Source organism: Notothenia rossii, assembly GCF_949606895.1.
Source record: "Notothenia rossii genome assembly, chromosome: 8".
Classification (NCBI taxonomy): domain Eukaryota; kingdom Metazoa; phylum Chordata; class Actinopteri; order Perciformes; family Nototheniidae; genus Notothenia; species Notothenia rossii.
Window position 1 is genome coordinate 23,487,727 of NC_136906.1, and position 13,090 is coordinate 23,500,816.

General features: G+C 43.9%; 1 protein-coding gene across 1 annotated transcript in view; it reads left to right on the plus strand.

Moving 5' to 3' along the window:
* The window catches only part of plekhh3 (pleckstrin homology, MyTH4 and FERM domain containing H3), a 36,240-nt gene extending 23,228 nt beyond the window's left edge, over positions 1-13,012 (plus strand). Inside the window, exons 5-13 of the mRNA XM_079646048.1 lie at positions 1,089-1,246; positions 3,867-3,990; positions 4,525-4,822; positions 6,671-6,878; positions 7,056-7,183; positions 7,823-7,943; positions 8,386-8,874; positions 8,994-9,185; positions 10,782-13,012. Of these exons, the coding sequence (XP_079502174.1) occupies positions 1,089-1,246; positions 3,867-3,990; positions 4,525-4,822; positions 6,671-6,878; positions 7,056-7,183; positions 7,823-7,943; positions 8,386-8,874; positions 8,994-9,185; positions 10,782-10,952 (1,889 nt within the window). The 3' untranslated portion in view covers positions 10,953-13,012. The remainder of the gene's footprint in view (positions 1-1,088; positions 1,247-3,866; positions 3,991-4,524; positions 4,823-6,670; positions 6,879-7,055; positions 7,184-7,822; positions 7,944-8,385; positions 8,875-8,993; positions 9,186-10,781) is intronic.
* Positions 13,013-13,090: the final 78 nt, after the last annotated feature.

The window sequence follows — 13,090 nt, forward strand, 5'->3', positions numbered from 1 at the left end:
CTTTTCCAGACAGAAGTGCTCTTTCAATAGTGGCTTTGTCACAAGCTCTATTTAGTGTTTCACTACTAAATGACTTTATGTTCCCTCTAAGTCACTGGGAAAGCATGACATATTTACTGTACTTCCTCTGTGTATTTTCTGGTTGTCACGATGAAATATTAGTTCCCTTTTTAAAGGTTCCATCTTTGGCTTCCCTGATACTGAACAGCAGAGGTATTGTAAGGGCAATAAACAATTTCAATACCACCATGTAATCATTTTGGTGGTTAAACCTTTTATTTTTGGGTTTGTGCTTAACCAAGAACCTAGACAAAGAAGGACATGGTGCCAAGTCACGTAGCAGGAAAGGCTGATAACAGCCGTGGGGCTGCAGATCAGGCCAGACTGACTGGGTATGTCTAATACTTCCTCTCTTCAAGGAGGAAACTCACCCTCTCCTCTCATCTGTAGAATAACTGATGTTGTTTGGTCTTGGCGTTGACTGAGGTTTCTCTCAGGTTGACCTTTGATCCTCAGTAAAACCGAGAGAGGAAGTCATGGAAATTGAATCACGGCAGATACGCGAGGTGTCCCATGCAGAGAACATTTCAATTTCCTTTGTTTGAATTACACATTCAATGAGGTGCAGTTTGAATTTCCAGTGCCAGGTCAGGGCGATATGGCCAACATCTTCTACCTCATTTCACATCTCTATATATTTAGCTATATAGAATAGTAAAAAAACAAATTCCATAAGAAATAACTACATGGTAAAGCCTATTATTGTTAGGTCTTGTGTTAGGTGAATAAATCAAAAGTTTAAGTGAACAAATATAAACAAATATTTCAATTTAAGCAGTTTGTTTAACTATTGAGCTGTTTGGTAATGTTAAGTGTGATCAAATGATATTCCCCTAAGATATTACACATCAGCTTTTCAAAGAAATGTGATTTGTTTTTACCAATTTGTATGACAAATGTGTTTATCACGATATTTCAATATATGATTTCATCAAGATACAATTCTATTGGAAGCTGATCAATTATTATATTGCGTCACCCGACCACAGTACCATTATTTAAAATGCTTTTTTGTGTGTTTCTTCCAGGCCACTGGAGCATCACAGTATATGGGCGGAAGCACTGCTACAGGCTGTACACCAAGCACTTCAACGAGGCCGTGCACTGGGCGTGTGCCATCCAGAAAATCATTGATACCAAAGCACCTGTGGAAACACCAACACAGCTCCTGATTCGAGACATCGAGGTAGGACACACACACACACACACACACACACACACACACACACACACACACACACACACACACACACACACACACACACACACACACACACACACACACACACACACACACACACACACACACACACACACACACACACACACACACACACACACACACACACACACACACACACACCTACACACCTCTCTTCCCCCCTCTCCCCCCTCTCCCCCCTCTCCCCTGTTACCATGGAATCCACAGGGCCTCATTGCGCCAAAAGTCCAAAGTTTCCTCTGCTTGCCTCAACATTTTGACTGATCTCATCCTATTCCAGCGCACATGGACAATACTATAAATACCTGAGGCAGAGGGGTTGTGTTAAGATAAATACATTTTCAGTTACTGAATGCTTTAAAGACCAGTGGGATTTTTAAGGATGCACATTTACTTCACTTTTTCATGTGGAATGAGAGTGGATTAACATATTTTTAGACTGCTAAAATACACAGCATGCTGGAATCTCATTGACAGATGACTGTTCTTGCATCAATCTGCCCCTGAGTTAAAGAGAGGGGCAGTTTGGGCAAAAGAGGTGGAGGGGGGCTCAGCATGAAGCAGCAGGGCCAGATAAGCAGTCCTTTGCCTGGCCTCCTGTCTCCGTAATCTCCCAACGAGAGTCTCTAATCTCAAAGAGAGTGGTTAATCTGCTTGCCTCCGTCTGCCCCTGTCTGCTTCGCCCGGAGGGGCCAAGCTTACATTTTGGAGAAGTAGAGGGGGCCTTCTTTTAAAGAGCTCCTTCATTGTTTCACATGTCCCTCCCTGAAGTCTCTTCTTCATTCTTCTCTCTCACATTTTCCCTGTCCCAGTCTGCTGCTTTCTCTTTTTCTCACTTTTACAAGTAGGCCCACTTTCTCATAGAGGTGAGGTATTTTCCACGTGCGATTGTGGGATGATGAGGACTGCAAAATCAAAGAACGAATGAACAAAAAAGGCTTTGTGTGAACAGGATAGTAGCTTATCTTTAAAGCATAGATGTATGTTCCTGCCACAGACACAAGGGGTAGCAGGGATTGCAGTGTTGGCCTTGGACCTACAGCCAGAAACCATAGAGAAAAAAGGAGAGAAGACTAGATTAGATGGCTGACCTGCTCTAAACACATACCATTTAAAGGACAGATATAGTGTTAAGGTATGACCTTGACTGTAAATATCCATCACAGTTAACACACATACATCCTAGCACAACTCTGACCAAGTATAATTTAGTTGTGTCACCACATAGTTTTCCTTTGCATTGAGGGATTATTAGTAACCGTTCAAGTTTACTCAGTTTTGGTTTGACCTCCGAATAGTCGTTTACATAATCTATTTTAACTCCTGGTGTTTTTACAACCTGTTTTATAATCTGACTGCTTGTGTGTCTTCTTAACACTGACCTCATTGTAATTAGAGCAATGTTGCTTTATCACCAGATTTTAGCAATTACTTTGGTAAGCACAATGTTACCATAACTGCAAAAAATGATGAACAAATCTGAGAAACAGTACCCACTTGTAATACACAAGAATTATAATTTGAATGAAATGTGCTTATTTGCGCTTTATGCTGAGAGAAGAAAGTTCATTTTTAATTATAAAACTATCACCAGCAGCAGAAAGAGAAACAGATAGTCTGGCTCTGCCCATATTCAACAAAACTGCCACAGCGGCCCCTCGAAAGCTCACTTATTAACATGTTGTTTTGGTCCATTCTTTAAAAAATAATGAAAACTTCAACTCAAATGTAAGGTTATGTGTCAAACTATTTATTGAAAAGCTGGCCAAGCAACAGTCAGAGACTCCAGGAATTCACTTCCCCATTACCAGTCTTAGTGCTAGTGTTATGCTAAGTAAGGCTACAGCTTCATATCTACTGTGCAGACTTGAGACTGCTTTCAATCCCCTCATAGCTTTTAGCAATAAAGACAATATATGCATTTTCCAAAATGTCCAACTGCTGCATATGTCAGGGAAACACCAACGGTGCATGTACAGTGTATGAACTTCATCTGGGATGCTCTGACCTTATATGTGATCCACACAACAGCATCTTATTCCAGCATTTGCACTAGTGGGCACCAAACACCGTTGAAGAATGCGTCAACTTTGCCCCACTAAGGAGGGGGGAAAGCGGGCTTGTCTTGTAGCCAGAGAGAAACAGTGGCTGGTTTGAGGGGGTTGCAGAGGCAGGAGAGAGCAGTGGCAAAGTTACTAATGAGCAACAGGTGCTAGAGGGCACTAGCATGGGAGCCATCTGTACTGCTGGAAGGCATCTATCCACATAGGCAGGGGAAGAGACAAACACACGCACACTAAACCCATTGACACCAGTCGATCAAATATAACCTTTCAGTCATGCTAGTGTGGTTTGCTGGGTCATCACTTGACCTTCTTGCTGCTTTGAAAGTTGCCAGAGCTGAATTGTGAACCTGGTCAAATCGACCCTGGTCACCTCTCACAGACAAACACACATACTCAATCACCCATTCACTGACTTGCTTCCAGGTCGGCTGCAGGCATATTAAAGGCATATGAACGTGTGTTATTTTCTGTGTGTGTGGACATTATTGTGACAATTGTTTTTCACTTATTTGCACTAGGAGAATAAGTTCCACCCAGAGGTAGTGGAGCACATCTACCAGCACAACCCCATCCTGAAGTACACTCAGGGCCCCCTGTACGCTCCTCTGCTGCCCTTTCCTTACGGAAGCCTGGAGCATACATGTAAGTAGTTGACATGTTCACGTCATACATTATCATAGCAACAGTGTCTGAAGTTGCGGGTAAAAATGATAAGAATGATAAACATAATTTGCACATAATACAAAGTGCTGATATCATTTGAAGTTGGATCTAGTAGGTTCAGATCTACACTTCCTGAGTGTTTATCGAGCTGTTATCTGTACTCTGTACAGTTATTTTATGCTTTCCAATCGAAACTGATCACTCAAGCCTGTATGTGCATTCTATTTTCTGAACACACTGCTCAAGGACTTTATTGCTAATTGGAAGAAAGTGTTGTCTCTGCTCTGGTAGAATTGCTGAGAGGCAGCATTTAACACAATGCAACTCAGGGCTTTTTCTTGTCTAAAATAAGTGCAAACCAAGGCTCAACCCAGAACAAAAAGACACTGTATGCAACTATTTGAAGTCTAAAGGACAAAATCATCCTCATACAGATATCTTGAAGAAGTAAAATAATTGAGAAAAATGTATCAAAGCAATACACGATTCTTCTGCTCCTCTTCCTCTCTCCAGACCACAGCGGGAAAGGCTACGGCTCGGTACGGGAAGAGGCTGTGAAACTCTTTAACTGCCTGCAGCAGCTAGAGTCGGCACGGGAGCCGGTTCCCATCATCCAAGGCGTGCTGCAGACCTGCCTGGACCTACGACCTCTCAGAGACGAGGTCTACTGCCAGCTAGTGAAGCAGACCAGCTACACCCCTGCCCCATACACTGCAGCACACCTGCGCTACTGGCAGCTTCTCACCTGCATGAGCTGCACCTTCCTGCCTGGGCCCAACGTGCTCAAGTACCTGCGATTCCACCTCAAGAGGTAAGCAACACAAAAGTATAGTGAGGGTCTATGTGTGTATAAATATATAAATAAATAAATATATATATATATATATATTTGAATTCAGGTACAATTATTCTGACTGAATAGAGTTGCTCACATCATTTCCTTGTAGTTACAGATGGAAAACGTTCTTGTTTTTGCTGGCTTTCATTTGTAGGAAACAACTACAGTAATCCTTCTGTTGACATGTAATGTAATTTAAATAACATGTAAATATGCAGGGTTTTTTTTATACTCGTGAATAGAATTTGACCTGAGACGTGATCTAAGTCAAATGTGAACGGAAGTTGTGCAACATGATGCAGTCACATAAGAATAACACATGATACCAGGAGTCAGTTGCCGATTATAAGGAAGAACAGGTTGAATGCTGGGAGATAAAGGTTAACTGGTAGTGTGCAGTAGCAGGGAAAACATGAGGTCTAGACAGTGGACAAAAAGCAGGCGCCAGCACTGCAAACCACCAGTTTAGATATAGTAGCGTGATATGCCTTCACATTGTTAGTATGTTCCCCCAGACAGATCCAGTGTTTAAAGGCTGGATTTACAGGTCTGAATTAGCCCTCTGTCGAGCATGTTAATCTAAGTTATTAGCAGTGCTAATCTCCTGCTTCAGATTTTCTGTCTAACGACATACCATCAAACCGCTACAGTTTTCTATCTATATGTACGTGCTGGGAGTCAGCCTGTAGCTAATGGATCAGTTGCATGCAATGGCGGTTCATAATAACGCTTCTTGTGTGTTTTGATTCGTATTGCCATCGCTCTCACGCACTCTCTCACACACACTGTGGATTTGTGCTGAGGCTGCAGCTGGGCAAAGCACAAGCTGGAGCTGGGAAGTGGGCCCAGAAACCCTCCTCCACTCTCCTAGTGCCCTGAGAAACCCCCAGGGAATGTCTGCTGTCAGAGAGAAGAGGCTAGAAGAAAGAAAGCAGAGGAGGAAGGGGGTTGAGGGGGGGGTGGGAGAAAGGAGGAAAAAGCAGAGAGGGGTGAAGACAGGAGAGGAAGGATCACACAGACTCAATGGAACATTCCTAATTATGTTTCAGCAGGACAAATCCCACCCTGTGGCCATATATTTATGAGAGAGAAAGACATTTGAGGGAATGAGAGGGCCTCTCTGTCTGGCAGAATATTTGAGACCTTCTTGCGCCCCTCTCTCTGTCCTCCGTTTTGTGTGTTTTGGGACGACCGTCGCAGTATAATTGTTTCCTTCCTATTTTCCTTCTGGTTACACGGGGCTGAGCTCATAACTCCATCAGGTAGTATTTCACACCTTTCACACTCAGTGTGTTAGACGTCAGGCTCCAGTTAGAGTGTGTTGCCTGCTGGGTTTGTGTCCCCTCTTTTAAAACAACAGCACACACACTTACCTACTGCTCCTGGACACTCCGCTGGGAGGAAGTGGCAGGTCACTCGGAGCGGAAACACCTTTTCCTGTTTCGTGCGTTACCCAAAGTCAAACATGTTTTCTTTGCCATTTTCCTTTTCTTTGAAGGATTGAGGGATGTTGAGTCTTTAAGTCCCTAAGAGCTAAAGTGAGAACATTTGTCATTCCTCGCCTCATTGACTTTTGAGCATTGCCAGCCCAAGGAAAATAAAGAACTTGGAATTTGAATCGAAAGGATGACGTAAAGTCCATAATCACAGCATAACGCCTTACAGACTTTGAATCACTGTTTACATCACGTGCAATAACAAGTTTTCTCTTTTTAGGTATTTGAACATTTAAATGTTGCTGGCAAATATCTACACATTTGAAATGGGCTTCCACACACATGGTACATATCCCCCCATCTCACTCTCACTCTCTCTTCGCAGGATCCAGAGCCAGAACCCTGAGTCTGAGATGGATAACTATGCGTCATTCATCAGCGAGGCTCTGGAGAAGACCAAGTGTCGGGGGTCTGTGCCATCCTGGGAGGAGATCCAGGTGCTGATGAGCCGACAGGAGATGCTGTGCACTGTGCACTATCCTGGCCCTCTATCCTGCCAGCTCTACATCAGCTCACACACAACCGCTAATGAGGTTAGCGCTTTCATCTGTATTCTACTTTATAGCACCACTTCGCAGCCTAATATTGAGTCTTGTGACATAACTAAATCATTAAAAACATAAATTGCATTTGCGTCTCCTGTTTATACTCTTGAAATGTGAAACCCTTTGTGTGTCCATCTTTTCTTTCAACCCACTCCCGTTGAGCAGGTTGTTCGAAGGATGCAGGAGAAGCTCGGCCTGCAGGACACCAAAAACACGTTTGCACTGTACGAGCAGAACGCACTGTGGGAGCAGCCAGTTCCAGGCGGCGCTCTGATCGCAGACATCCTGACCAGGTTTGAAGAATACATTTCCGTCTTCACACTGTTAAATAGAACAGACAAACCCAGAGAGGAAGTCAGACACAATAAAAAACCAAGCACACAGACACGCTATCAAAACACCTTGTCTAAGTCTGGCAGGAATCTGAGATATGTGTCACTTGTTAGATGAACGCAAACAGAACTGTGGATTGTATATTTATCTTCGCTAGCCCATGATGAACGTTATCCAGTATCCTTGATAACTGGTGACCTTGTCTGGTCTTGTTGGTCAAACATGACACCCTGCTGGGAAACTGGACTGATGTCACTATTTCTGTCAGCAAAGCCAGCCAGTCGCTGCTTAGTTGAGGTGAAGCTGATGTCATTTGGTTGTACAAGGCAAGGCAAAGTCTTGACCTAAATGATAAGGATTCCAGCTGGAATTACGGAACCTGCTTTTTTAACATGTGTGGACATCTGTGTCCTCACAGTGCTGAGGGTAAACATGGAACTCATCAAACCGCCAAGTTACTAAACAACAATATTACATATTGAGGAGCCAATTTCTTGTAACATATTAACATGGTTTTACATTTTTAGTATACCATTTGTAAAAAAAGAAAAGTGTATGTGTTCCCTTTCTAACTCTCTCTGTCCCCCTTCTCTATGCAGCCTGTCAACCAAAGAGTCAGAGTCTAAAGCCCAATGGAAACTGTGTTTCAAGCTCTACTGCCTGTTGGATGCTGACAGCATATCAGTGGACAGCATTGAGTATCTCTTCCTCTTTGAGCAGGTAATGGAGCAGAACACAACTCCACAAAGGGCATAGTCCTCCTTTGAGAGTGCCTTTGCTATGATTGGCCTTTTCCGTCCTGATAGTGGGATTTAATTTACATTCCTGCTGCGAGTCATTCCTCTTTTTTCATTGGACTGTTATGTTTTTACTGTACAACCATTAATGTATTATGGGCTGTGATTGTGATAAAGCACAGTGCATAAAAAGCATGACTAAGAGCACTGGCTATGATGCAAAGGGGGCCAAATGCAGCCAGCACTGGCTTCATTAGAACATTTTTCCTGAGGACTCCCATAAAAGAGTTATGGGAGAAAATAAAACAGGGTGGGGTAGAAAGGGATTGATGGCAGGAGTGAGGCTATTACTGACAAATTGTGCCTTCTTTTCCTCCTCTTTCTTCTCGCCCTGTTTGTCCTCGCTTTGGCCTTTTGCACTGCAGTGCCATGAGATGGTGGTGCGCGGCCAGCTGCCGGCCTGTGAAGAGGACCTTCAGGTCTTGGCTTCATTGAGGCTTCAGTGTCTGGTGGGGGACTTCAGTACACATGCCCCCTGCCCACCTCTGGACGAGCTGTTCCCAGGTCATGTACTAGAAGATCAGGTCCTCATGTCCCTTTCTGCACACCCGGCCCTGCCTCCTTGTCAGGTGGCGGATCAGGGCTGCCCCACGACGCAGCGCTTCCACACAGGCCTCCTGGCAGGGACGCTGTGGAGCCACACGGCTACAGCAGCGCACAAGCAGAAGGTGGAGCAGGACATGCGTCTGCGAAGCCGGCTGAAGGAGGAGGCAGCGGCCGTCATGGCGTCCATCTTGGAGCGTTGGAAAGGCCTGGCTGGCTACAGCCGCAGGGACAGTATCGCTGCCTACCTCACTATTGCACGCCAGTGGTCGGGCTTTGGATGCACTCTTTATGAAGTGGATTTTTATATTGTGAGTACTGTTGGGTCTCTTGAGCTCTCGCAATGTTTGACAGTCACTTGGCCTCTTGAGGTACATTTAAGGATAACTGTGAACTGTTCAAACATCTGCTTATCTCTTCCTCCCTCCAGAGTTCGACAGGGAGTTTTTCCCAGAAGTTGTGGCTGGGTGTAGCTGCTACATCCGTGTCTCTGTATCGACAGGGAGAGGCCGAGGCCCTGGAGTCCTTCCCCTACGGCCAGATCTGTTCCTACGGGGTATCTGACAGCAACACCTTCAAAATCACAGCTGGGGATCGGGATCTGATGTTTGAAACCACCAAGGTATAGTGACTCACGCCGAAGTGGCAACATTCATGTGTGAAAAGTGACCCAATGCAGAAGTGCCTTAAACCTGCCTTTTCTCTAATGACTAGCCAGAGGCGACTCCACTGTTTGCAAAAGAAAGTCTGATTGTATAGAATTCTATGAGAAATGACCTGACTTCATTTGATTTATTAACTCGGTAATCATTTTCCTAATGACTTCATAGTCTTATTTGCATGTTTTTGTCTTTTTCAACAAATCATTTGTGATTGATGGATCATTACCAATGTGTTTCTGGTTTAGTTGCTCCATGTTTGCATTTTAGAATTTAGAACTGAAATATTGAAACGTCCAAAATGCCAAACTTGAGGCTTCAAAATCATAGTTCATAAACCAATGGGTGACGTCAAGTTGAATGCATTGATTTCTTATACAGTCTATCCTCAAGCACCGGGTTGATGTCAGTCAAATGTATTATTATTCGAGCTGTGTTTCCACCAAGCTTAGAAACAATATATCTCCACGGCAGGATTACATTTTTGGACGGTGCACGGCCAATTGGCCTTATCACCGGGCAGTGTTCTGCAGAGCAAGAGAAAGAAGCACGCTGTCTACTTAAGAAATTCCCCTCCCTCCAGCTCTATGACCCACTTTAAAAACACTCATTAATTTGGTCTAAATAGAGAGCACACAACTTGCCCCTGGTCTCCAGCCGATGCTTGCCACCAAAAGTCCAACTTCCTGGTTTTAAAGGGCAACTGGGGGGGAGTTTTATTACAGTGGTCAGATTAAAATATTAGCCAACCTTTCTCAGAAACATGGATGTTCTTCCAAGCAGACTTTTTTTCACTAGAGAACAAATCTTGCCTTTCACAGGGCAGATTTGCCCTCATCTTCCCACTCGGAACAAAAATCCCTCTGTGATCTCTCATGGGCACAAAAGTGGCTTTTATTTATTTATGCGATGCACAGGCGATTTAAAGCAGAGCCCAGTAAGGCTCATATTTTTATGAAGGTGAGGCCTCATATTGCTCTCACATAAATGTACCATATATTTGAGCTACTGAGCAAGTGAAATGGATTTGCAGGGGGTTATTATGGTTTGGCCAGGAGTAAAGGGTGAGGGCGAGATTAGCTGCTCATTCATGGGTTACAGTAAAAGTTAAAAAGTAGGTGTAGGTTCAAACCCGGAGACTGTTTTAGTCGGTGTTGTCACACACCATGTTTAGGCAAGCATTAGCAGGAGCAAAGTAAGGGTATTGGTCATGGTGGCTTGTGATGGTTTGGTGGTCATGTCCACCAAGGTCAGGAAAACTGAGAGGGATGAACTCCTCCGCAGTGCCCTTTCTTTTTTCTGCAACAGCTGCATAATAAAACGTGTCAGTGATATAATATGCACACACATTTAAGGCCTCCATTTTCTGATCAAGGGGGTTCTCTCCGTGTTCTCCAAAATCTTCACAAAAAAGTCATCGTCTGCTTTTAGGAAACTTTTTTTTCAATTTTATTTTTCAAATGTATGACATCATCCGTCTCCACCCTCCTGTGACAGCGCCAGACAGACACTGAGACTGCCACTAATCTGACCTCTCTCTCTCTCTCCCTCTGTCACAGCTGACTGAGATCATGCAGCTGATGAATGCGTATTTCAGTGCCATCCGTCGCCAGCGAGGGAAGGGGGAAGATGCAGACATCACCAAAACAAAATGTACAGAGGTGGGCTTCTGTCACCTGGCCTCAACACACACACCCACCCTCCTGGAGCTGCCCTCGCACCCAGTCTGAGAGGGACCCATACCCGGACACCCATAGCCACCCCACACTCCTCCTCCACGTGGCCCCTATGAGGCCCTGCCCCAGTCCTCAGGACACCACGCCTCCTCCACTGGGAACGGCACGGCAGCCAAAACAAAGAGAGGGCTGTTTTCACTCCCCATCCGTGAAAATAAACCCTTGCTGAGCTTTCCAGCTGAAGGAGCTGGCCGATGGAAGGGGGAGGGGGAGGGTGAGGCGGGAAGGCAAGTTGGTTCTGTTTTGCAAATGAGACCAGAAACCCACAGAAACCAATGCGGTTGCTGATGAGCTGTCAAACACCCTCCACCCCATCCTGTCACGCAACCACCCTTGTTACCCAACATGGCGAAACCCCACCCCTCGACAATGTGAGACGTTAGCGTGAGCCCTCTATATCGGGGAGACACAGCATCACAAGAGTTATGACATCAATGAACTGTGGTACTCTCTCGTGAAGGTATGGCTGAGAGTGAAATCGCAGCTCCTTAGCTCGTCTTTGTTTCTTACTTTCGATGTGTGCCATATTCATATTGCCTTTCCTCCAAGGCAGTTGTCCCTCATGCACTGCTGGAAAAGTGTTGAGAACATTCAGTGACACACACACGCCCTCCCGCCTTGGCTCTAGCTTTTTCACTCACGCATACACAGTTTCTCCCTCACGTGCCCTTATGCTGACATGTTCTTCAGAGGCAGTCAGTTTTCATAAGGTCCCGGCTGGGTTTGCATTACCTGGAACTGTTGATGCAGTCAGCCATGTGAACTTGGAACTGGAAACAGATGTTGAACTCTTAGGCTAAGTCACTTGGGCTGCGATTGCCATATAGACTCTTACCCTCGGGATTATCAGTGTGTGTCTCCACCATTTCCTGGATTTCCCATTCAGGATCTGAGTTTCTCACAGAAACCAAAGGTTTTGGAGCTGTTTCTACATCGTTTCCACCAAATGCTCTCATGTGTCCTTTGTTGTGCTGCTTGTCTTGGCTGTAATCCTCGACACGAAACTTGGTTAACAATTGACTGATTGAATTATTTTGCTCATGTCAGTTACCATCCTAATGCAGCTCTACTCTGCTGAAAATAACAGGTGCTTCTCTTTATGTTCACAATGTGTATATATAATGGCAAACTCTAAACTCAGAGGACACATAAAACCCCTAGTCAGAGATATTGATCATTTAAGAAGTGATGCCATATTTTCCTTGAAGTTCCCATCCGTCCTCAACTATTTAAGCAAAAACATTTTTTAATCAGGCCATGGATGCTTCTGTAGTATTATTTATGCAACTTTTTTTTACTGTTCTTTATGTCCTAAATGCAGACCCAGTTTTTTTTTGTAACCAAAAGGTGCTTTTGGTTCTGCTCCTTAAAGCAGTTCAGAGGTGTAAATCCTGTGTAGCTCCATCTTTGTGTTCATTGTTGGAGTAATCTTGCGAAGCCAAAGTTTTACCAGTCATGGTTTAGAGCATGGACCAAAGATGTTATTTTTTTAAATAAGCTTTTATAACAAGAAATGTTCCCAAAGCAGATAAAGATCCCCTGATTTATATTTGACTGTTTTCCCATTTATAATTTTTTCTCTAAACTTCAATGTCAAACAAAAATAGAGACATCCTGTTGCATACATTGTCCACTTTATTTTTAATGTAGTAATAACCTTTTAAGAATCCGAGACCATAGATAGGCTTTGTAAATATAATTTTAGAGTTCTGTCTTCAACACAACCCCATGTGATAACCAGCCTCAAAAGTTGAATCCCCTCACCATGAAAGGCCTTGACGAGTCGTTGCACAGTCAGCCTGCCTCCCGCTCAGAGGCAGCTCTTTTTCTACCGCAGCTGCAGGCAGCTCCAAGCTACAAGAATGAAAATAAAACAAATCAAAGTGCGGATGTTGTTGCTTTGTATTAAGCTTGTTTGTATGCTGCATGGTACCTTTTTTATGTAATGTGTGTGTATAGTTAAATGCACTATTGTTTGTTTTTAACTAGCTTGGAAGTGCAATAAAAACTATAAATACTGTATGTAATTAATAAAACAGCACCATTTTACCATATTTAATGTTTGGTTCTGTTGTTCAGCTTGAGCACTCATTTCCTTTTTCCTTTAATAAAAATAGTGCTTTCTTTAGCCT